Source organism: Syngnathus typhle, linkage group LG2 (genome assembly GCF_033458585.1).
Source record: "Syngnathus typhle isolate RoL2023-S1 ecotype Sweden linkage group LG2, RoL_Styp_1.0, whole genome shotgun sequence".
Lineage (NCBI taxonomy): Eukaryota > Metazoa > Chordata > Actinopteri > Syngnathiformes > Syngnathidae > Syngnathus > Syngnathus typhle.
This window is the reverse complement of record NC_083739.1, coordinates 13,890,040-13,915,248: the sequence shown is the minus strand read 5'-3', so window position 1 is coordinate 13,915,248 and position 25,209 is coordinate 13,890,040. Positions and strand designations below refer to the sequence as shown.

The 25,209-nt window shown below is 41.5% G+C and overlaps 3 protein-coding genes and 1 long non-coding RNA gene across 16 annotated transcripts; 2 read left to right on the top strand and 2 right to left on the bottom strand.

The window, feature by feature from the left end:
• Window positions 1-97: 97 nt before the first annotated feature.
• Window positions 98-5,826, top strand: LOC133167188 (uncharacterized). Its single transcript, XR_009717929.1, has 2 exons — window positions 98-1,312; window positions 2,269-5,826. It is a non-coding gene; the product is annotated as an uncharacterized LOC133167188 (long non-coding RNA).
• Window positions 5,827-6,119: 293 nt separating this feature from the next.
• On the bottom strand, window positions 6,120-12,133 carry LOC133167123 (C4b-binding protein alpha chain-like). Of its 9 annotated transcripts, none has more exons than XM_061297752.1 (13): window positions 11,995-12,133; window positions 11,101-11,196; window positions 10,931-11,018; window positions 10,670-10,858; window positions 10,137-10,236; window positions 9,859-9,935; window positions 9,601-9,780; window positions 9,350-9,529; window positions 9,127-9,189; window positions 8,447-8,479; window positions 8,288-8,335; window positions 7,940-8,024; window positions 6,120-7,179 (listed from the first exon to the last, which is right to left on the bottom strand). In XM_061297752.1, exons 3-13 carry the CDS (start codon window positions 10,986-10,988, stop codon window positions 7,107-7,109), a joined length of 1,086 nt encoding a protein of 361 aa, XP_061153736.1. In that variant the 5' UTR covers window positions 10,989-11,018; window positions 11,101-11,196; window positions 11,995-12,133; the 3' UTR covers window positions 6,120-7,106. The 9 variants fall into 9 exon arrangements, with proteins under 9 accessions (XP_061153736.1, XP_061153681.1, XP_061153673.1 ...); XM_061297697.1 differs by lacking the exon at window positions 11,101-11,196 and having other exon boundaries at window positions 6,120-6,846; window positions 7,119-7,179; window positions 11,995-12,090; XM_061297689.1 differs by lacking the exon at window positions 11,101-11,196 and having other exon boundaries at window positions 11,995-12,091.
• A 1,796-nt stretch (window positions 12,134-13,929) lies between these two features.
• Window positions 13,930-20,466, top strand: ptpn22 (protein tyrosine phosphatase non-receptor type 22). 5 transcript variants are annotated; one of them, XM_061272552.1, is made up of 23 exons: window positions 13,930-14,140; window positions 14,739-14,847; window positions 15,017-15,093; window positions 15,180-15,275; window positions 15,614-15,652; window positions 16,027-16,098; window positions 16,211-16,270; window positions 16,412-16,554; window positions 17,558-17,624; window positions 17,697-17,774; window positions 17,872-17,958; window positions 18,044-18,218; window positions 18,402-18,497; window positions 18,607-18,681; window positions 18,783-18,860; window positions 18,956-19,027; window positions 19,155-19,291; window positions 19,364-19,391; window positions 19,490-19,543; window positions 19,659-19,765; window positions 19,831-19,861; window positions 19,956-20,024; window positions 20,115-20,466. In XM_061272552.1, exons 1-23 carry the CDS (start codon window positions 14,039-14,041, stop codon window positions 20,201-20,203), a joined length of 1,941 nt encoding a protein of 646 aa, XP_061128536.1. In that variant the 5' UTR covers window positions 13,930-14,038; the 3' UTR covers window positions 20,204-20,466. The 5 variants fall into 5 exon arrangements, 4 of the variants coding, with proteins under 4 accessions (XP_061128536.1, XP_061128535.1, XP_061128534.1 ...); XM_061272551.1 differs by having other exon boundaries at window positions 18,327-18,497; XM_061272550.1 differs by having other exon boundaries at window positions 18,044-18,497.
• Window positions 20,467-20,640: 174 nt separating this feature from the next.
• Window positions 20,641-24,896, bottom strand: LOC133150182 (lysine-specific demethylase 9). The gene is made up of 7 exons (XM_061272554.1): window positions 24,299-24,896; window positions 23,028-23,647; window positions 22,786-22,923; window positions 22,456-22,598; window positions 21,795-21,962; window positions 21,605-21,713; window positions 20,641-21,521 (listed from the first exon to the last, which is right to left on the bottom strand). The coding sequence occupies exons 1-7, from the start codon at window positions 24,807-24,809 to the stop codon at window positions 21,102-21,104; spliced, it is 2,109 nt and encodes a 702-aa protein (XP_061128538.1). The 5' UTR covers window positions 24,810-24,896; the 3' UTR covers window positions 20,641-21,101.
• Window positions 24,897-25,209: the final 313 nt, after the last annotated feature.

The following is a 25,209-nucleotide window of genomic DNA, read 5'->3' as shown; positions in this document are numbered from 1 at the left end:
AACTGATGCTCGACTATTATCACAATTTACTTTGGTTAATATGTTTGGAATTTAAACAACAACAACAACAGATGATATTTATCAATTGTGGCTTTTTAACGCCCCACGAGACTTTTACGATTAATTGCTGTATAAATAAATAGGACTTGACTAATTGACTCGGTTAGAAGTTACCAGATCCTGACGTTCAATATTGATTTGATTGCACTTGCGCCGTGCTTGCATTCTATTTAAATACGCAACATGAGCATGCGACAAAAGAAAGTTACTTGTCGTACAGTTAAATAGGCTTTGAGCAAATGTATGGTATGTAATGCTAGATAAAAAAAACAAGCAAAAAAAACCCACTTTAATTAATTATCCCCAGATTTAGTATGTTATCATTAATTTTGGAATTTCACAAACGATTTTAGGAATTGATTAACCAAAATGCTGCAGTGCACAGGCCCTGGATCAACTCCATCCATCCAGAGGTTTCTATGTCATACGCACTTTTTATTCCCGACGTAAACAAAGCTTTCTGGGTGTAGTTTGCTTAACGAACACCAAGGGGCGCTGTTTGCTTCAAATCGTTTACCAAGCCCAAATTTGCATGAAGGGAATCGGATCCTTTTATTTGTTTGAGCGCACCGACATTTAACACTGGGCATCAGTTTTAAAAAGAAATGCACGTGACGTCATAGCTCAATAATGACGACATAACACAGTAAAAACACAACAAAAGAAGCTATTGTATTATTAAAGCTAAACAGCAAAAGAAGGGATAGGAATAGTAATCTGACTTTATTTTTATAGCGCTTTCGCCATAACAAAGCGCTTCATAAGAACATAAGATGTAAAAATACAGTAGAAATATCACATAAACATCATATGGACTTTATAACCATCATACATATGCGTTGTTGCTTGAGAAGGTAAATATGTAGGATGATAACAACAAGACAAGCTTGTCACTATGACATTCTCTCAACATTCAACATTTAAAGTTAGCAGTAGTTGCTGACATTAAAATAAAAACACCAGAATTTACAAGTGCGTCAGAACCTGCCATTGTTTCTGGACAAGGGTCATTTTGGCTAGTTCAAGACTTTGAGGCCGCAATTTGCTGAGCTTTGAGGAAGTGAAGTGTTGAAATCCACCGCGCACTGTTTGAAATGTTTTGGAATAATAACAGGTTTTCCTCTGGAATCTGCAAAGGGAGGGGGGGGGGGGGGTGTCACTAATACTTGTTGTTTTCATTGACAGTGTTCATATTTGGGACAGGAGCCGGTGAAAGCAGATGAGACGAGGTTTGAATTTAACACAGGATGAGGTAAACAGGCATGTATGTTTGTTTGTTTTCTTTTGTTTCCTTTTGCGTATCAGTAAAATAGGCACCTTTCCAAAAGCTTGCAAAAGTGGCACTGGCACAAGACGTATATGATGAAATTCATACCATGAGAACTTTACTTCAAATCTAATGCTTTTTTTTATAGTATACATAGGATATATAATGTAAATTTAAAGTTGTATTTGGAAATTTATTTCTGTTTCAATTTCTTCTATATTGTTCAGAAGGACTAACAGAATTTTCTTTCAATGATTACACAAGACAATAATAAATACATTCGATAAGCGTCACACGGCAACATTTTCCTGTGACCGATTAGCAACATCCCACATTTAAAGGGCCCACATCTATTATTGTTGTTGCCCAAGCTGGTGATGTCCCTTTAAAAGCCGGGTGCTGTCAGGTAATGGAAGAGGCTCGGCCTTACTTTAGAGTGAAGCGTCAGAATGTGTCTCTTGCAAAGAGAGAAAAAGAGAATGAGACAATCCAATTGGGGTGGGTGGGGGGGGGGTCAAGGACAGCAAAGTCATGGAGAAGAGAGCAGGGAAATGTGCTGTTTTGGTCCCTTTAAAGATCTTATGCTCTTGCTCAGCTAGCGATTTTGTCTCAGTGTGATGGAGCAGCTAACAGTGATACAGAAGCACTGAGAATTAAATGCTGCGTCACACTCTGAAAGAGGAACGGCGCGAGCGTGCGCACGCGCGCACGCATCTGTGTGGAGTCTGATCACTTTGTGTGTATTTGTGCTGAAAGTGGCAGGCTAATTGTAGTCGGGCTGTTGTGGGCAGATGAAAATAAAGCCAGCGAGATGCTGCGAGGGAGGGAACGAGGGCAAGCGAGTCAGACACGAGAGAGAAATGGCTTTTTTTTTTTTTTTTGGATTAGTTGCTGCGTCACTTTTTTTCATGTCCGGACATAACAAAAAGCTGTGTTAACAGGAGCCCACGGTCATGGAGTTTTCCACCTGGAGTGGACGTTGTGGTTTCGGCCAGATGAGGCTTCCTCATCTTCCTTCTCCTTGGTAGTTGTGATGTGTTCTTCCCGTCACCAGCTACTAAATGTGCCTGCATGTGTGTTTGTGCGTGCTGTGTAGCTCCAGCGAGCCGGCAACACGAGTTTTAACATGGATGCTGAAGATGTACCACAATTGTTTTGATAGGATGCGGCTCCAGCTGAAATCGGGCCGACCCGAGGGTTAAACGGCACGCTCTTCTGGAAGCTACAATGGTCGAGCACGGATGTTTGATCGAGAACTGTGGGAGCATGGCTTTTTTTTTTTTTTGCCACACGATCTGGAAGGTGACTACAGTCACATCTGATCTCGTACGGCCTCAGGTGACGCCATGTTTGTTCACGCCTTCGTCGCGTGGGTGTGTCTGACAAGAAGGACAAAGTTGGTAGCGCTCGAGTGGAGAGGCGGAGGGAGTCAAGCACGGATGAAAAACCGGTCGAGGTCCCGCTCTGCAATTAGATAACAGATTGGCGTCTGTGGTCATGTGACATGTTTTCACCTCGCAGGGCTGCTGGGATTTGCTCAAATTCTTTCTAAGACGCATTTGTTCCTGCGTAGTTCGACGAGGCGGCGGTGGTGACGCAGTTCTTTCTGGGCTGGACTTCTCGTCACCTTGTTTGGCTCGCTCCCACTTCCTCTCTCTGTCTGTCTCTCTCTCTCTCTTTCTCTCTCTCTCGCTGTATCATGGAGAGGAGCAGTGGGAGGGGCTAAATGTCACATCTCAGGATGAGGGAGAGAAAGCGCTGGAGCTAAAGGGAGAAGGCAAGGGAAGCTGTTAACCCTGCTGTCCTGTTGATTCTGCTTTGGTTTCACTCCCGTTCAATTCCTAAAATCGTGGCCGCATCACACGCCGCGGTGCAAAACGGCGCTCTTGTTGGATCCGAGTCGCCATGCTGGCTTTCCGAGGTGCGTAGCGCAGCACAATTGGGTGGCTGATGGAGTTCAGCCATCGATTGATCTAGAATCACTTCTTTCAGTGAAAGGTTTTGAACTTTGAGAGACGCCTGGAGTCCAGGGGCGTAGTCAGAGAATTTTTCTCTAGGGTGGCCTGAGTGGCCATACCGTTTGCATTTTTATAACCACCTTTGGAACAGAAAAGTCGGGAGCATACCATCCACAGGAAAGGTCTCATCAAGTGCCCACGTATGCAGAATCTTGCCCAACATGCTCATAATACAAGCAGAGACAAAAGCAACATTTTGCTGGCATTCATTTATTGAATAATGCCATTTTCTTTGCCACTGCTGTACTTATAGTCTACCTTATCTCATACACTGATTCGCTCGTCATTTGTCACTGATGGCCGACAACATTTTGCATACTACAGTTAACGTCTCATTCATTCAAATCATGTCTAGGAAGCACAATGACTTAAATATTCACAATTGTAAACATTGCTTTGAACTCTGGTCTGTTTTTGCTTGTATTACAAGTATCTTGCATTATTTGATCCATCTGTGAATTGTATTTCAGTATGTCAAAAGCTTCTACTGGATGTGATGCTGGCCCTGGCCACCATGTAGCTCCGCCCTGCTAATTTATGATACTACATTTGAAACCTATTGTCTTTCAGTTTCCTTGTATCCTTGTTTAAGTCCTGACTTGAATGAGATCGAGGCAGCTGAGTTGTGTTTGCAAAGTCATTGTGGTCATACGTAACTAGAAGGGCGTAAAGTAGAGTCGACTCTCAACTTTGACTTTGAACTAGGTACGCATTTGTATAAACTGGATTCTGCCTTTGCCACGGTCCCATTTTGACCGCCGGCCTCACTACGAAGGCCTGCTGTCTCTTTAAATGTTTTATAAGCGTTACACAACAGGTCCAGTCGCACACAAACATCAAGCAGGCACAACGGAGCGTGATAGTCGTGTACAGTCAGCCAGGCGAAGAAGCCGGTCACATATACATTGTTATCTGTGCGGCAATTATGTAAACACGCATAATATAGTGTATATGACCTCGCAAACAAGTCAAAAAGAAAAAGGCTTGGCCTGTTACATCTGATGCGTGATAAGTACCCTTTTGACTTTCATCTTACTGTGAAAATAAATAGCCGATGTTTTTAGGTTGACTTGCTTTACTTCCTTTGTTTGACTTTGAGCGGTGTTTAAACCGAGAGCTATTTGAGGGAGTCGTCGCTCAACGCACACAAAATAGACAGTGCTTGTAGGCGTGTTTTCAGAAGGGATTGTTTATCAGTAGTCCTTTTAGAAAGAGGTGAGTTGATTAACATTTTGAAGCCACTCGGTGTGCTGACGATACCTGGGCTGGTCCCCCCCTTCTCTCACTATGTTATTGAGTGTGCATCATGGCTCCTGTTGCCAACATTGATTTGTACTTCCTTGTGATCGCAGAGACTGGAAAGCTTCGCTCATTCATCTTGTTGATTTGCCTTCTTGATCATCCTACGCCCCTCTGCTCTAACTTTTTATCCTGCTCTGTCGCAATTCTGGTAAAGTTGACTCCCATCGCAAATAGATGGAATCACACAGACTACCCCCCCCCCCCTAAAATGTCAGTTTCTATTTTAGATCAAAACATAATCAGGTTCAGAATTCCATCTTTTATTTTTAACATTTCAATTTGTAAATAGTAGCTGGAATTTTGAAATTATACAAATAAAACAAAGGGATTTACCTTGCCGTTCCAATACTTTTGGGCCGGACTGAAGAGTTAGATCATGGTATTATTACATTTCTTGCCACTAGTGTCCATCTGCAGCTCCCATTTAAATATGTCTGTTGAGAAAACAGCCAAAGGTGGTTAACCAAAAGCTTCAAAGTTGCACTTTCTGGTGCCTGTGGGAATTTATTTGGTTTACAAAGACCACCTCCCACTCAGAGGTTTGCTAGTTTGCTCTTTAAGTGTGTCTGATAAAGCAAATCACGAATCTTTTTTGTATTAGTTGGCTATTTTGTCATTGTTGTAATTCTTCAAGGTTCAAGAGTGACTGTTTTTACCACATTCTAGGATGTTTCTTGTCTGAAATTCCCCCCTTGGAAGCTGGCTTCAGATGGTGGCTTAGAGTATTGTCATCTATCTAGCACCATTTGAAATCAGTGTTCTTGGGGTGGGAGGTGAGTCACCTGCCAGTAAAAGTCAGCAGTGCCGGGAAAAGTTCCACTCAATCAGCATCAAGTGGCCAGTGATGTTTTGGCAGCCGGAGCCCTTTGTCCTTTTTCCAAGGTTGACCGGTTTCTTCTGGTGCTCAGAGTCTGCTCTTGTTTCTAGCACCATTTGAAATCGGTTACAGTGAAGGACGCATCTCGTCGCACCTTGAACCAATGGAAACGTCAACATTACTCTGATAACTGATTCAGACCAAGTTAGACTTCATCCACACACATTTGATGACGTGGACTTCAATATGATTGAAAACTGGATTCAGCAGTTTTAATATTCATTTAACACAAAAATGTCTGCTATTCATACAATCAATTTGAACTAATGTGTAAACAGTAATAAAATTATGTTTGCCAGTGACGTCTGTAATTTGGTTTATTGTGATAAATTGACCTCAAGAAATAAGCAGTTAACTATTAGTCCACAAGGTGGCACTGTGGTGAATAGTTATATCACCCCAGGTATGTAGCTTCTAAAATTTTAATCACATTCTGAATGTCACACTTAAAAGAATTGTGTGAATCATTGCAATTATGTATTTGCCAATAGTATTCTGCTGTTTGTTATATATTTACTGTAACTAATTCACAAGCTATATAACAAAGTCTTGACAAGTGTCAGGCCAGTTTAAAACATACGCACCAGAAACATGATGGCTATTCTTAAACTTTATTTAATTTACCTTCTAAAACATTCCAAATAGGGAAAAACCCAACAAATTGAACAGTGCTTAAAAGGTAATGTTTAACTAGTGGCAATTTACAATACATTTTTTTTCAGCCATGACAAAACTCTCATGACTGTCACACAGCAGATGCATGACAATACAAATCATAATTCACAAGTTATAAATCAAAGCTTATTTTAAATTAGAGCAAACATCAAATTTAACAGTGCGTAAAGGTAACTTTTAACTAGTGGCAATTTACAATACATTCATTTATTTATTTTTTAGCCATAAAACCTCAGGGCTGTCACACAGCAGGCTCATGACAATGCAAATCTTTGGCAGTCATAATTGCCACAACTAATACACTTGAAGTGCACGAAGACATAAATAATGAACTTTTTCCTCCTTCCATCTCAGAGATCCCATTGGGATTATTGGGGGGGGGGGGGGGGGGGTTGATCTGACACGCTTGAAGCAAAGTGCACATTTGATTTCAACTGATCATGGGAAGTCCATTTAGGCATACCTAAGATGCACTGCCTGCATTGTCAATGTAAGTGGAAAATTAGAAAAACCAAAACTCGAGCAGTGCTAACTGGAATGTGTTACTGAACTGTCATGAGCAACTAATTCGACGTCCACTCGACACGGACAGTTACAGTCCTCTTCCCATTTCTAGCAATGTTGTGCCAGCAGGAGTCCTGCCATCACTGCGAAGAACAGAACCAGGTAAATTAGACCATGTGGGGAAAAACAGCCTGCAGCCATGTGAAACAGGAACAACTGGTACATTTTAAAGTAACACAATAAGGCGGCGGGGACATCCCAAATGGTGCTGATACATTTACAATCTCATCCTTTATATTCCTATTTTGATGTGAAAGACAACCGTTTTCAGTATACTGTACAACAATTAGAAAAAAAAAAAAGAAGAAAATTGACGTATTTGGAACCAAGCTCTCAGCATCACCTAGTGTCTTACCGAGAGCACCATTCCCGCCACATCTGTGGTAGCCTCATGGTCGGAGTGGCCTTTCCGATAGCTGCAATCCAGTAATGAGCAGTCAACATAGATATGTGCATGCGCAGAAAAAATAAAAAAGGCTGGCAACTGTTGTCGGAGGGAAAAGGGCTCCCAGAGAAATATATTCATGCTCAGAGACAGAATGTAACCACAGCAGTGACCCAAGTGTCTTCAAGTGCCTCAAAAACACCAAGCTCAAATCAGAGTTTAAGTTTGCATCAAAGTGTATTACAAAACAATTGTCTCCCCGCGTACATATCGATGAATCGATCCTCTAGGCCGGGATTATAACATTTCATTGACTTTAGATATTGTATTGTTTAAAAAACATCAGCAGCTTCTATTTCATATTCAGCCTACTTCAGGTTAGAGCCATTCAGCACTTGTGTCACTAACAGAAGGGGCCCAAGTCACCCATTCTCTCTCTGATGCCCTCTATGCCCATTAAGAAAGGCACACAACACCAAAAACCTACATTAAAAAACAGTAGCTAAAAAAAGGTAAGGCAGTGAGATGAAGAGCGTAATAGCAAAAGCCTGAAATTGCACAAAAAGACCGGAGCCATAAAGTGGTTAGTCTGCATATTTGGTTATAGAAAAGAACATTCATTCATTCGTGCTTCTCCTCACGAGGGTTGCGGGCATGCTGGAGCCCATCCCAGCTGTCTTTGGGCGAGAGGCGGGGTACACCCCAAACTGGTCGCCAGCCAAATAGCACAAATAGACAAACAACCACTTACACCTGCAGATAGGTTTAGAGTCTACAAAAGGACAGTTTACCCATTTTTGCTCTTTTTGTTGAGAAATGCAAGGCATCCAAAGTAATAGCATCCAATGATAATGGCGATAGCTAATCCAATGATGACTGAGGACCAAAAAAGAAAACAAACAGGTCGGACTCAATGACCAATCCAACAAATCACAAATATATACACAGTACATCATTTGAACTGCAAAACCTCTTCCCAGTTGCAAGAATAATTATGTGAACGCTCGGGAATTACTGTACTTGGATTTCTGCATGAATTAAGCATAACATGTTTTATACTCGCAAAGTCTCAACAATATAAATATGAGTTAATACAATAACAGAATAGTGTTGTGGTTATTACAGCGATTGAAACTCACCTGCAAAAGCAATACCCAGAGACATCCCCAAATGACTACTATCACTTTCTAGAAGGCGGGGGGAAAAAAGAAGTCAGAAAGGTTTGAACCAGCAGATTACCAGAAATGTAGTCTACTCTACTTGAAGAATTTAATTCAAAAGACATTTTCTCTACTTACTGTTTTCCGTTTCAGGATCTGGTTTAGAAGAGGCTGAAATGATAAAATACAGGTTGAATCAAGATATCCCAAAAACATTATGTTGACTCAAATGTTTGGTACATGTTCAAGCCAAGGTTTGTAAATTTAAAAGAAACAATGTATGATATTTAGTGCCATTTGGCGGTGAACCAATTCATCCATCCATTTCCGAACCACTTTGTCCCCACGGGGGTCGCGGGGATGCTGGAGCCTATTCCAGCAGTCATTGGGTAGTAGGCAGGGAACACCCTGGACTGGTCGCCAGCCAATCGCAGGGCACACAGACACGAACAATCAGTTGCACTCGCACTCACACCTAGGGACAATTTGGAGTGCTCAATCAGCCTGCCAAGCGTGTTTTGGGGATGTGGGAGGAAACCCCGGAGCAAACCCACGCAGGCCCGGGGAGAACATGCAAACTCCACACAGGGTAGGCCCGGAGGTAGAATCGAACCCACACCCTCCTAACTGTGAGCCGCCTGCGGTGGACAAATAGTAACCTTAATTCAAAATGCATTCATATTGAAAAACGCAGAGAGAGAACACATGTGGCGAGATTACCACAATGTCTGCAGTTGAGGTGCAAGTTTAAAGAAAGTACAAGAAAGTTGGCCAGGAGAACAATCAGGACTGTTATTGAATCCTATTCAAACATATACCTGTTGGCGTCACTTTGGCCTTAGGGGTTGTAACCGTTGTAGTTGATTTAGGAATTTCTTTTCCTTTAGAAGCAAAGGAAAAGACATGTCGGTGCGGTAGAGCGACAATCTAACACTGAACTGAGTTAACTAAAAACACATAGTTGGTCCGACAGACTGCATTCAAGAATTTCAGTTTCAGTGTGTGATTCCTTTCACACCAAGAGGTCAGGAAAGGACTTACGCTGACAACTTGGAAGTTTCGGTAACCAGCGACTGTTGATGTCACACGTCACGGTGGGAGAGCCAACCATCTTGTATCCAGATATGCACTCAAACGTCACAGATGCCATGTGGCCGTACGGGGGTCGAGCACCTGAAACCATCTCGGCATTTACAATCTCCAGCTCAGGACAGTTAACCTCTGCGGAAAAAAGAAATCAGATTATTGATGATATTGGGAAAGGAGTGGGTGGGTACCAAAGCAACACTCACTGACACAAACAGGTGGACCAGGTTTGAATTGTCCATCATCGGAACAATCTCGATGTTTGGATCCATTGAGAACATAATCTTGGTCACAGGAGTATTGTACAACGTCTTCATACTGGTAGATTTCCTTTGGAGGGTTGAAATTGCCTTGAGCCACTTTTGGTGGAGGATCACAGGTCACCGCTGCAAGTGAAAAATGCTAACTACTAAAAACTGTCACGTGCACCAGTCTTGATAGGTGAAGAAACTCAAGTCACCTACCTATACAGTTGGGTGGGTGGTTACTCCAAGTTCCATCGGCCAAACAAGTGCGTCGAGCGGCACCAACCAATATGAAACTGTAATTATGACAACTTCAGATTAACGCAAACAAATGCCCGGCCAACCACATTTAAAAGAAACAGTCGCTTAAGCACAAGCACATAAATGACTCAAAAAAGTATCAGTCAGTATAAGCCTAATGCTTCTCTATACAATGAAACAGCAATTATTATGCAAGATAGGCCACAAAGTTTAGAATGATTTCTCATTTTTCTTACCCTCTATTACAACTGATGGATAATTGGGCACCAAACTCAATACCATTTGGATAATCAACAATCCCATTCTCTACTTCTTCTGCAGCGCCACAGGAAATAGCTAAAAAAAAAAAAAAAACAGTCAAGTATTATATTACAATAAAATATTATACTATAAGTATTATGTGATATATTATATTAGGGGTGTAAAAGGGAAAAACATTTGAATCATACAAATCGTTTTAAAGATGTGTATCTCGAATTGAACCCAGGTCACATGTTTATTGTCATAAAAAGCAATTGAGAAGTTCGGCATCACATACATACAATCTCGAAATAAGTGGTACCATATATAATTGAACTGTAATTGCACTGAATCAAATCTTTCAACTTTAAGAATAGCTTTTGAATACCATCACTTCAGATAAAATTGTCTTCTATTGAAGAGATGTGCAACCCTAATTCGGATGCAGGTTCATTACACAGGATTCTTAATAGACAAAACACTAAAATATGGTGTACGTTCATATCATTTAAAATGAATTCAAACTCACCGGTGCATTGTATGGTCACAGGACTCCACACACCATCTGTACATGTGACATATTTAACGCCCCCCGTCCACTGGTGACCCACAGCGCAGACAAGATTAGCTTTGCTCCCATCTGGAAATGTATCTTTAAGTAAGTCCTCATCGTTGAGGTTTGTGTTGCTGCCTAATGTAGGCCTGGAACAATCTTTAGCTGTAATTGCATGAAAACAAAAAATGAGAACAATGCTCATGTTGACAGTCCTCAATGCGATCTACCACTCACCTTGAGCAATCATGACAAGGCCAAGATAGCTCAAAACCAGAAACAAGGAGATGTCCATGACTGGATCAGGACCGGTATGGGCAAATATCTGGTCAAATAAAATAAGGAATGAATATTAGCACAGTATTACAACATGTTAATTCACAAAAGGATTAGGAAGAATACATTACCCGTTTTAGCAGCAAGATGTTTGATTTTTTTGTTTAACAGGGGGCTCCAATTGGGTTTGATTGAATGGAAGACCACTGTAAAAATTCCTCGCAGAACTGTTTATAAAAAAATAAAAATAAAACAGGAAACATTGCAATTTGGGTATGTCAAATCTCAGAAATGATGCGACTGAAAGATGTAATCCAGTCTTTGATTCAGAGCGATACATTCGTTGTGTAATTTTTTTAATTTGAGTAGTTAATATGATACATAAGAGTGAATCTAATAACGCGTAGAAGGAATTTCCTGACGATCATGGACAAAAAAGTACTACGTACTTGACTAAGACAAAATCTACACGACCATACAAAGGGCACGTTTGAAATTCTAAAGCTTGTGACGAAAGTGAATGCGGCGTTCCGCTCCCGTTCATTTCGGAACGCGGCCAGCATTGCGCACCATGCTGCCAGTCGATGCCCCGAGTGCGCACACTGGCAAACCGTTTTTTATGCATTCTGAATTTCCGTTCGGCAAATTTGAGCAACGCATTCAATTTCCGTATGGTCGGATGACACAATGGGCGCTGCGGTGTCATTTCCGAACGCGCCCAAAGCTATAAAACTTACTGTGACTTGCTAGCTAGAAATGCCGTGGACACTGCAGATTTAACTCTCTTATCAACCCCGAGGGAAAACGTACACAATATATTGTATATCAATATATTGGCTTAGATGTCACAGTGTGACGTAGAAATATTTCTTCGGAACTGCCTATTCAGTGTAAACTTGCATTAGTAGCCTTCAGCTAGCAAAACACCAAGTAAAATTCAGGTTTTCGGGCGGCATTCTAACGAGTTCAATATTGGTGGGAAACGCAGACAAAACTAAAGAAAGTCTGGTCAGTATTTAACTCACCCGAAGGTCACCAGTGGTCACAATCGCAAATGCGGCTTTCAAGATGGTGAATTTATCCCCCCAAGTTGTTTGACAGGAAAAGGCGTTGTAGCTATAAACATCACGTGACTCACCTGACGTCACATGATCTCTCTGAACTCTGCTACTAAGTAAGAATAAAATCGTTCCCAAAGGAAAATATTTTTGAATATATAAATTGGAATAATGCATGGTTGTGCCCCTTTAAATTCTGCCAACTTTTGCCATGCTTCTCCTAAATAAAAATCTCTAGAAGATTTGGTCTGAATAGTTTCTGATCTTTGTTCATGAATAACTTGGGTTGGTATACAGCACCCATAAAATGAGTAGGCCTATTGCTTAACACCATTGACTCACCTAAGCCAATTCATTCTAACCCAGTTTGTCACAGCCTTAACATTTTAACTACAGTAATTAGAACAGTGGTTCTTAACCTTCTTGAATGTACCGAACCCCACTAGTTTCATATGCGAAGTCACCACTAATACATGAACACCACCTTGTTAAAGAACAAAACCCTCACATTGCATGAACTCACAACAAATTACAAACCTGCAAATCGGTGTGACTTGTGCTGTTTCCTTGAGACCAGTTTAGATATGCATCATCACAAATCTACATCATAAATCAGGAGACCTCCACAGCGGTGGCTCTGCTGAACCCCTTACATCAGGGGTGGGCAATTCCGGTCTTCGAGGGCCAGTGTCCTGCATGTTTTATAGGTCTCCCTGCTGCAACACACCTGATTCAAATGATCAGGATTGCCCACCCCCGGCCTTATATGGACTCAGCGAACCCCTAGGGTTCGATGGAACCCAGGTTGAGAACCACTGAAATGGAAGGACAATATTTCTTTTTATGAATTATAATTTTAAACTAAGAGGCTAGACCAGTTCAATAAGAAACAGTAATTTGTTGGGTATTCTGCTGTCACATCTTTGATAGTTTTTAAAATGTATTTGTTTTGGTTGTTGCTAGTTCGCAAAACTGTAACCATGTTACACAGATTAAACACAAAGCCCACTCAGAGGTCAAAACTGCCATGTCATAATTTAGCTTATCTCATTCAGCAACATTTACTAGTACTGTGCTAGTGCATGGTGTCCTAATACGACTTTTTCCACTTTCAATATGATACCGATATTGCAGTCAGAGTGCTATTTGATAATACCAATATCGATTCAATATGATATCAACAGGAATTATACATATTCCAATATATTTCTTAGTCCAAACACGTTAGAAGAAACTTGATCTAGTGATAATATTCAAACAGTCAGGTATGAGAAAATATGACTCATTTATTCCAAATATTTGGGTTATATAAATTCAACCGCAAACATAAAAAGGTACTGCACGTGAATAAAAGAAATACAAAATAAAAGATCCTGAGAAATAACCTTAATAAAGTCTAATACAAACAAATGATACCTTCTGGGGTGCGATGTATCAATTCAAGTTTATATCAATACATTTTTTTTTTTTTTTTTATTATTTTTTTTTACATTAGGTATAAGGTGATGCTGCATGATATAAGACCAGGGGTGGAGCTGGGAATGGGCTGCTCTCATTAGACTGCTCATATCTTTGGATGTAGACAATCCAATACAGTTTTATTCAGCTGATCTATATTAATATTTGGTAGGGTCACCCCTCATTTGCACTATAGCGTTCAAATGTTGAATTGCAATTGTGAAGTTGAAATACATACAAAAATAGTGGATTTGTTAGCAAAGAATCCAATCACCGCTCTGATACAGGTTTCTTCAGGATCTTCAGGATCTTCATCCCAACCACCAGACTCCTCCACTCCTCTTGTGCGCCCTGAATGGATTCTCAACACTTCCCTCTGTAATACAGACTGCGCCGAGTGACGTTAGGACCCAGTGAGACAAACCCACAAAAACTGAACTTCCTTATTCTTTCACCCTAGTTCCTTAACATCAGAAGCAGTGACAGCAGGCCTTTGTGTGCTGCTCAGACCTGTGATTCAGCACCCTGACATGAAACGTGACCTGAGACCGTTATGGACCAAGAGCACATAGTCATGGAACAGCAGCAGGCCTGCTTAGTGAGGAACTTACTGGACAAATTGGAGAAACGAGACAGGGAGGACAAAGAGTTTGTGGTGAGTCAAGTGTTATAATACAGTCTTCCAATTTGGCATAGAGCAAATTTGCAAAAGTGAAGGCTATTTTTTTCGAGGCAGTGTAAGATACCACAAGTGACTTTAGGCTAACTATTGTATTGTAAAAAAAAAAAACACTGCTTCCTCCATGCTGCTCAATGACAGACCATGAACGTAAGGAAGCTAGACGACTAAGTAGCTTTGCAAAGAGTGGCCGTCACGGTGAAACTGTTGATGTCAGTGACGCGATCTGCATCTGTATCAGAATAGAACAGTAACACAGAGTGAGAGCAGACAATATAAAACCTTTTGTAGATATCAAATCAACATAAATTTTCATTGCCGACCTGCTGCCGTGACAACAAGTCACATGCCAAAGGCACAAGATGGCACACTGCCCCATCTTCCACCACTCCAATTTCCACGTTTGTTTAGTAGTAAAATGAGTCAGATATTCTGATCATGTGTGGGTGATTCACAGCATACACAGTCCACAATTGTGTTCCTACCAAATATAGAACAAAACCCAACAAGAACAGTCAGTATGTCACACCAGGTTTGTTGAAGTTAGACAATTCACCATTTTTTTCCTTTGCAGAGGTTGAGAAACCAGTCAATAAAGTATCGCGATGACAAGACTTACCCCAGCGAATCAGCTGAAACTCAGCAAAACACCAAGAAGAACCGATACAAGGACATACTTCCATGTAAGCTTCATTCAAGTAAATAACAATAAAATAAATCATATTATCTTCCCTCATTGAATCAAAACTTAAAACTATGACTTAAATCGTATTTATTCATACATCCTGGACACAGATCAATCGTAAGTGAGCAAAGTCACCATAGTTTAACATAACTGGACATCTGTCATAGTTGACCACAGCAGAGTGAAGCTCACGATGACCACCTCTCAAGATGACACGGACTACATTAATGCCAGTTTTATCAAGGTGAACCAAATATCAGTCAGAACAAAGTGTTCATATATTTCTATAAGATGTGACCTTGATATGACTTGAGCGTGTTTTGCGTGCAGGGAGTGACAGGCGGCAAGGCTTACATCGCTGCTCAGGGTCCACTCCATCACACAGTGCTGGATTTCTTGAGGATGCTTTGGGAGTATGACGTCAAAGTACGAGCCACTTCTGTGGACACAGCAAAAATACTGATTTCTTTTATCTCCAATAATGACCAGCTTTATACAATTCCTACCATTGTCATCTGGCTTACAATTTTCTATTGTTGAAAGAATTCTTGGCCATAACAGTTGTCAACATTTTTAGAGTATTTTTTATTCATTATTTTGCTAACTAACTAAGTGACTGACTACAGAACTACTGTAACTAACACACTGACTGATAAATGAGGAAATAACTAATGATGATTTTGCCTCATCTTTACTGGTGCATTTATTAAAAATACGTGATCTTTAACCTCCACCACTTTCTTTTCTGTTTTTGCTTTCTTTAGGTGATAGTAATGGCCTGCCAAGAATTTGAGATGGGAAAGGTAATAGAAGATATGAACATTTTTCTCTCTTTTTTTTTCCTATTTAACTTAAAGGGGAAGTCAAACCTCAAATTTGATTTATAATACAATGCTCTGGGCATCCCAACTAGTGGAAGTTTAGTTGAAGCAATATAAATTAAACAGGCAAAATCCACCAGTTTTTATCCATTTCAGGGGGCGGGCATTTTACTACTTTTTCAGTCGACAGCAAGTGACAAAATGGGCGCCACCTGAGATGGATCAAATATTCATGAATTTTGCAGCTTAAGGCATATTCCACAAAATACTGTGTTTAGACCAGTGAGGGGACATACTACTTATTGTATATACAATTTCGAGGTTGACTTACTATAAATAGTTTCTGTTCTTTGCAGAAAAAGTGTGAGCGTTATTGGCCACATAAGGAGGAGATATCATTTATGTGTGGGCCCTTCATCATGGAATGTGTGAGTATTCTTTCTCTGATGACTTTGCCCAACCCCTCAAAAATCTTGTTTTCATTTCTCGGGACAAAAGGTGAGGAGTAAAACTGTGGGCAATATCTTATTTTTTATATAGGATTGTGAGGAAGACAAAGGAGCTTATCTGACAAGGACATTAGGATTGACATATGACAATGTAAGTGACGATATACAATTGTCAGAACAAACAGAAGTTTTTAGCGAACACTAGATTCCTCATCTTCTCAATTTATCTTTTTTTTTTGGTGCCATGTTCCAAATAATTGTTTGCTGTCTTCCGTGGCTTAACTTTGTCCAGTGTCGCAGAACATTGAAACAATTGCACTATGTTAAGTGGCCAGACCATGGGGTGCCAGATTTTATACCTTCCATTTTGGACATGTTGGAGGAGATGCGCACCTATCAGTCCCATGATGACATCCCAATGTGCTTACACTGCAGGTCATCTTTTTCGCCATTAAAAAATCCAATGTATTTTCAATATTATGATGATTTTATTATTATTATTATTGTGTGAATGCTGAAAGGGTTGGAAAGAACGGTGATTCTATATTCTTACTTTTATTCTGGCCACTTTTATGTCCTCCCAATATTCCCACATATTACATTTAATTTACACTGTCACAATTTTAAGATAGTCCACACATTCACGACACACAGGCCATTATTTTTCTCATGCCGCATACAGTTTTTGCACAACTTCTTATTTTAAATTGAAAAATTCAAGCAACCAAACAAAAAGAGAGAATAATAAAATCATTGAAATATATTAGATTTAAAATCATAAAGAATCAGAATAACCTATGCATAATAAAGAATCAAAATATGCTATGTTCTTTCAATTCACACATTCATTCATTCACACAATTAAGATTGCTTCATTTAACGCTATTTGCGTTTGGCATTATAGTTTGACACGAATGCGACCCCAAAAATAAGCATTCCGAATGAATTGACCCTCTCACTGTGTCAAACAAAACAAAACATAATTTTCTTTTTAGTTGAAAGATTTTCTTTACAGATCGTGTGTTGCACTGCAACAGACAGGTGTGCACGTGTTCACATTGTTGCAGTGTGTCAGTTTCGTTCTTACAAAGCATGTCCCCCTCCCCAACGAAAGTGAAGACCCTCCTATTTCTTACAAACAGGAAACCAACAACCAACTCTGTTTTTCCTGTTTAATCGAGACACAAATCTATTTTGAGCATCTTTAACCTTAACTAGAATCTATCCTTGCACCGTCAACGTAAAACAACAATAAGAACAAACAAAAACTTGATTGAACTAAAAATTTCAAGGCAATAAACTCCGATAACATTTTTGAGATTTGCTATTCTGGAATTTGGTGATTCAATTTGATAGATCAAACATGTTACAAATCTATAAGAGGTTGAGTGTCACAAGTTGAGTTTTCTTAACGTCCTCGTGGCTGCTGTGGTTTCAGTGCTGGATGTGGTCGAACAGGTGTCCTTTGCGTGATCGATTATACTTGGAATCTTCTCAAGAATGGGGTAAGAAATGCCTCCGAGACATATTTAGTGAATTATTAAAGACTGATGTTTGTTTGATTGTTATTCTTTTAGATGATCACTCCAGATTTTAGTATATGTGACTTAGTTCATAGCATGAGAACCCAAAGGCCATCTGTTGTTCAAACCAAGGTAGCTTCTGTTTTTTTTCTCCTCCTTTCATTTGCAATAGCATCTACCAAACATATTTTTTATAAATTCAATTTTTTGTTATGTTGCACCACCTTAGGAACAATATGAATTAGTCTACAGCATCATCAGGTTGCTGTTTGAGAGATACCTGCAGTCCACGGATAAACAGAGCAGCAAATATGAGGTGATGGACAAATAACACAACCCTCACAAGAGATAACTTCAAAAAACTGGATTTCTGAATCGTATTTTCCTGCCACACAACCAAGGTAACAATGGGAGTGTCTACAGGGGAGCAAGATGTTGCAAGTCAGGAGCAACTCCTTAGCATCTGTGCTGAGGAAATGAAAAAGACAACGCTCACTCCAAGTCCAGAAGGTCTTTCTACAGATTGGAATAATCACCCAGACCAACCACAACCACTCCCTGGATTCCTAACTAACGGTGAGGAGGCACCTAGAACTTCACCGAAAGAGGTCCACACTAGCCAAGAAATAGCTGTGGTGGAGGACAAACCACTGGGTGACGACATTCCATCAACGAAACCTCCAGGCTCACCCACAGCAGCAGCTATCCGTCTGATGGTAGAAGACCCCTACTTTGACACTCCTCTGTCTGACCATGCAGCATCTTTCAGCAAGCGATGGACAATTTGTTCGATCGACAGCTTTTCGTCGTCTCTGAATGACCGCACCCTGCAGTCTGCTGACTCAACTTTTGCCAGTCAGTTCTTATGGATTTATTCCAAAGATATAAACATTGAAGAAACATATTTCACCGTTAGGGTTAGTTGTAACTGCTTCCCCCCCCCCCTCCTCTTTCCCAATTGAAGCTCATCCCGATGTTGACATACCTCCACCATTACCCGAACGAACCCCAGAATCCTACCAACTAGCTGCTCACACAGGTTGATATCAGCTGGCCATACATCTCCATCCATCTTCACACGATTTACTCTTATCCACAATTTAAGTCTCATCAAAAAGACCTGCTTTTCTTTTTTGCTAGTGTCTTCAGAACCTTCAAACTCCTCAGGAAGGCCAACTGTCACTATTCCACCAAACGGAGTTGCTGAGGCTGCACGAGGTGACATATGAATATAAATATAAAGATATAAGATATGGAATCATCGTCTGAAAGTCTAATAAACATCCAAAATAAACACTGTTGTGCGTCCCCAGACAGTCCCGTGACGCCGGTACCATCACTTCCAGATAGAACTCCAGAATCTTACGAGCTGGCTTGTCATCAAGGTGTCTTTTCTAACAGTATCGCCAATCATTGTCTTTACACTGACTAGCCAGAACATTATAAGCATGATATAATGACCATCACAGTATATTGTGCAACTATAAATGCTGAAATTCTCCTGTCATGCAGTTCCTGTCGCCATTCGGCTAGAGGTCACACCAGCGACAAACGTGAACAGAATTGGCACATCCTCAGAGTGGTCAGGTGTTTCTAACATGCGCTGCGATTCATTTGCGCGAGAAACAAAGCCGTGGATGAGAAGCAAGGTAAGTGTCACGTGTCGTTGCCGTCTTGCATATTGACAACACGAAACATCTATTCCTCTCCTTTACTTGTAGAGTCTGAGAGCAAAAATGCCTTTGACAGGTAAGATTGGTGTAAATATCCATGAAAGTAAAGATGTAATAAGCAGTATGGGTTGGTAGAAATGCCCATCAGGAATAGGTTTTGTTTGTTTCTTCTAGAGTCACTGCCTCCGGCACGGCTGTCGCACACTCCTGTTGCTGAAGGAGGAAGTGGTGAGTAGCTTGGGCCTTTAAAGTGGCGGCACAGCAGAAAAGTGCGTCGTCATGCACACGGTTAGAAAACCTCTGTGTAACCTCAATTTTTTCGCCGCTGCTTCTCACTTCTCAGCACAAGTTGGAGGACGGGAGGTGAAGCAAAAGGCCTCGTTGGCCGATAACGTGACGCCAGGAGATACATCAGAAAGAAGCAATGAGAACAACCCACGGCACCGAATGGTATGACATTCACAAATAAAAAAAGAAAATCGGAAATTAAACATGGATGCTTTTCACCCCTTCAGATTCGGAAATTGTTCAGAGACAAGCAGAGAAGTAAGTAATGGAAAACACAAAAATGTCCTCAGTGACGGACTAAAATATCTAAAAAAAAATATATATATACACACTAATCCCATCATATTCTCAGTAAATCCAGCGACTCCGTGTCAACTGCCATCATCTCCAAAAGGAGTCGTAACCTCACTGTTCAAATTTGGTAACCCCAGACCATCTTCTTAATCATCAAACCAATCTGTTTGGTTCATTTCAATGCAAAACCATTTGTGTTTTATTCCGCTTTCCACAGGATTTGGTAACAGGATAGGAAAACCAAAAGGACCCAGAAATTATCCACAAAGCTGGTTCCAAAAAGAGGATGTTCATCTCCCCAAGTAAAGTCCTCCAGTGACGTGTTCTTTCTTTAATGGGCTTTTTGAGACACCTAGTGGACATTTGTTGAGATTCACTTTTTTAGATTTTATCTAAAAGGGATCAGGACATTCCTTGTTAATAACCTGATGCGAATGGACTGTTTATGCCTCAGCACCAGGGGATTTTTTTTTCTTTTCTTGGATTCGTGAGGCCACAGTTCTCTCAACTCTACAGGGGTTGCATACTGGAGCACCAAACATCAATAAATCTTTTAAGTGCGGAAACTCTGAGATTGTACTTGGGGCATTTTTGATGAGCTGAGGGGTTCCAACTTGCACAAGTAGCAGCCAAGAGTGTGAAGAAACACTTAGAAAGCTTTGACGCCAACCTGGCAGCTCCACACGTGAGCAAACGAGCCAAACTGTTTGACACTATAAAGAAGTATAATAATTTCCACTGACTAGATATAAAATACACATTTATTTCGATCAATAGACAAATTAAATATTAAAGAGTTGGGTCAAAAGTATAAAACGTCCCCAAAAAATTCAAGTGCTAGTGTAAAATAAATAAAGATAAATACAGCCATCTCAAAATGCAAAAAAACCCTTACGATTCATTGTAAAATCCAATCCCAATCGTCTTCACACCTATGGACAGTTTATAGTTGTCGATTAAGATGCGTCTAATTTCAAATGCGTACCAGTAGAAAGTACCAGGAGAAAACACAAACGTGGCAAACACGAAAATGCCACACGGGAAGGCCGATGACCTCTTCTGTACTACAACACCGTGTTGCCCACAATCAAATCAAATATATTAAAATGCTCAAAATTGCCCTCATATATTTGATTTGAAGTATACAGTGTTGTTCAATGGAAGATCGTCTCATTTAAAGTAATCCCAATGGACCGGTACCAAGTCAAAGTGGAAATTGTCTTACACGGTGAGGTAAGCAAGAGGATTCCACTGACTTTAGTGGCGGCGGAAGAGGCTTTTTCGAGGGTGTGGCTGGCTTTTTTAAGACCCGTTCTTCAGTCTTGGGAAACCCACCTTGTGGTCGGACAACGGGGGTGGCAAACTTGGCCAGGCTGGACGAGATGTGGCCTGAAAAGGAGCTAAGATCGCTGGGTCTCAGCTGCTCTTTGGCCTTCTCATCCTTCTGGTAATGTTTGAGGCGGATGTGCCAGGCCAGGCTGCAGACCGCCGACACCGTTTTGAACTGGTGGATGACGTTCCGTGGAATGAAATAAATGTCGTCGTCGCAGAGCTGGGAGCGGATGTAACGGATGCCTTCTCTTCTCAACTGGTTGAGCTTGGCATCATCCAACCACTGAACACACTGTAAACATTTCACCTGATTAGACGAGCGGACCCTAAAAGCTCATGGTCGATACGGTGAATCCATCATGAAGACAAGACTACCTGAGAAACCGGAGGCTCGAACAGATCCAGCTGCAGTTGTTGCACAACCTCATTGAAGTCACCCGCATGGAAACACACAACATCTTTGGTGACACGAGGGCGATTATTCCTGGAGGCGAAGAGATCCATTTTCATAAAAAACTCCTACACACGATCAAGCACTTATTTTGACCAAAAGGTTCCTTCCCACCTTTCACCAAAGTGCACAGCTTTCAGCACTCCCACAGCAGCAGTACTTTGCCAGTCTGAGCTCTGGCCCACGTGGTCAGCATGGGCCTTGGTGCGATCCTCAAACAGAACCTCTCTGGGTTCGCTTGCTCTCGGCAGGTAGTGCAAATTTTTGATCTCATTCATGGACCTGCATGAAAACAAGCCATCGTCCAAGTTGTCCACAAGAACACTAACTAGGAGCCTTTTGCAAAGGAGTAAAGTTGTCACGGAGCGAATGGAGCAGGGCGACCAAATGCAGCTTGGATCAGGGTTTATTGAAGGGAACTCAAAAGACAAACTGACATGACTTAACAAAGAACAACTTGACTTACTGACCGGAACGAGAAACAAGAAGACAGCAGGACACGACGACAGCAAGACAGTACGACAACAATGACCCAACAGGGAGTGACCGGCAGACAGTACTTAAATACGAGACAAGTAACGAGAGGAAGGTGACTGTGATTAGTACATGGTTTGTGAGTTGACACAGGAAGGGAGGGGCGAGTACACAGAAGGACAGAAACCATGACAACCTAGACGCATAGTAACACGGCTGGGGACGAGACGTGACAAAAGTGAGGCTACATTCAAGTCTTGCTAGCACCATCAAGTTCCACGTTGAACATTGACAAGTTTACCTGCGACGTTTCAAAGTTGAACTGGACCCGTCGGCAGTTGGCACCATTTGTTCTCCGGGTCTGACCCACATTATGGGCCCGTCGTCACTCTGTGAGCGGCAGTCCAGCTTCAGACTGGAGAGGCTTCCCCACGGAAGGGTCATCTAAGTCACAGATATTACCAACATCTGTGCATCAATTTTGCCTTGGGAATGGAAACCTTGTCTCTATTTTAATATATCAGGTCAAAACATTCACTTCACAATACAAGTTGTCGACACGGTGTATCAAAACAAAAGGACTCATATTTAGCCATTACTGTCCAATGTAGATCATGTGAAATAATGGAACCTTTAGTAATGGCGATTCCTCCAACATGTCAAGGAATTCTGGGAAATAGTCTCCCACTTCCTCGTCTACGGCTCCCACCAAGCTGATTTGCCTCATGGGTCCGGCCCGGTAAGTTCCGCAACTGTATGTACGTTTGACCTGAGGAAGAAATGAATGCGACAGTCTCTTCTGCATGTAAAAATGTATTCACAGAAAGTACAAAGCACTACTGTTGCCCAGCTGTCGCTTCGATTTGGACATACCTGAGAGCGAAAGTTGTCAATTGTGGTCGTTTCAATGTCTTTCTTGCCCAGCATCTCCATTTTGACCGGCGTGTTGGGGAAGTTAAAGGCAAAGTAGTCGAGGAAATCCGGTAGGAAGGCGGCCGCACCGTGCACCACCGCTAAGGCGTACGAGGCAGCGCCGCTTTGCTTCTCGGCAAAAGCCATCCGAAGGAATTCCTGGGAGAAGCACTCCATCTGAGCTGGACTGAGGCAGGCCAGCTCGTCGGCGTAAGCGTGCAGAACCGACGCTCCGCCGTTGGCTTGCCTTTCCTCGTGCATAAAGCGACCGTAGGAGCCTGTTTGCAGGAAGGATCTGCGGATGTATTGGTCTTGATGAGATAGAAAGGGGGTGAGAGAATGGTTTGGAGGGTCTCTGCCTGGCTGGTCATGATGTTCTTGCTTGAAGTTGCCACATGAGGCCCGATCGGAGTGAAATGAACCCAGTCCCGACTCCGCGCATATTGTTTGAACAGATTTGTTGCTCATCTGCGGGATCTTTTTGCAGCTGTGCTCCTCCTCACGGTGCCTCTTTTTCTTCTTCTTTCGGATGGAGTTCTCCAGTGTCAGAGATGTCACATTGACTTTGTGGCACTTGGACTCTGCCCAGACAGGAACAGGGTGAAGTCAAGAGATGCAGGTGCAGCAATATGCTTTCACAAGGTAAATCACCACCAAAATAAATCACCACATTTTTACGAGCACGCATGGGAGGATCTATGCGGTGGCCAGGGCTGGCTTCCACCCCCTGCCCATGCACATATCTAGAAAAAAATATTTTCATACCTGTGACCGAGACCTACTCACGTAATATAGGACAGTATAAGACTTTGTATAACCCCAATTAAGACATGTCTGCCATCTAACAGTAATTGGTGGTAATAAAACTACTCCGCTGCATATTCATAGTTTGACACTCGTGGATTCACAATTTTTATTTTTTTTACTTTCTCAGTTTCTCTTCTGGGATTTTGGGGGAAAATATTAAATGTTTATCAATGGGTTCCATTTTTTTCCAGGGTAACTAATTAAATAATTAATATTAATAACGGTATTTTTTTATTTATTTTTGGTGTGTGTGTGTAGGGGGGGGGGGGGGCTTAGTTACCAATCTCAAAATTTCAAAATTTAGAAAGACAGACATCCCAAAATTTGATGGGTACCCTCCAATCCTACAAATAAATGTCGACAAACTCCAATAGACATGTGGGACCTTCACCCGAAATCATTTGGTAAACATACAAAACTCCTACCTGTATTGCTCTTTACTTCTGCAAGTCCCACCTTGGCTAAGGTGTTTTCTTTCTTAATCTTCACCTTCAAGTGACCGTCCCTCGTTGAAACTTTGCACTCTGATTGTTTTGCAAGTGTGAAAGTGAAGAGGCTAGTTGGTTGGGAAGACAAATGTCCTTGCTTGGGATGATGCTCAGGTGCCTTCCTCGGCAAAGCAGGATATAGAGAAGGAGGAGGCAGGTTCTTCTTGGCGAAATGATGCTGATGATGATGCTGATGCTGATGGCTGCTATGGCCATGCTCACCCGCGCTCAAGTTGAGAGGATGGCCGTGCAGCTGGTGCCACTTGGAGCCACGGCGCTCCTGAGGATGGAGATTCACCTTTTGGTCTTGTTCCTTTGCACGTCTCTTGTCGAATAGGTCCCTCTTCTTGCTTCTCTTCTCTTCGCGCAATGGAGCTATCGTTTTATTTTCTTCTATTCTTATGCATAATGAGTCCGCTAATGTTACCATTTTTAAAGCGTTTGACATGACATGACATAAAGCGTTTGCCGATCCTACTCTGCACGTCCGCACGGTGCGGTTCAAAGGTACAGTTTGCTTTCCTTTGCGCACGCGTCGTATGCTTTGATGCCGAAAGGCACCATGGGAGATGAAGTTCGTGTACTGCCTGCGTGCGTACACTCACGTTCGCATTTTCTGACGTCATTAAGCTTAATTCACCTTTTCTAACGTCATTAAACTTGAAACAGCACGCCCTGCCTAACTATTTAATAATTAACGGTTAATTCGTAATAAAAACAAACCGTTTCATACCATCCAGACATAAATTATTTAATAGAACAATTCAGAAGATATAGTTAAGTGTACAGTAAATCAACTGCATTGTACTTTTAGGGCAGATAGTCAGGATCATGGGGTATTATAGAAA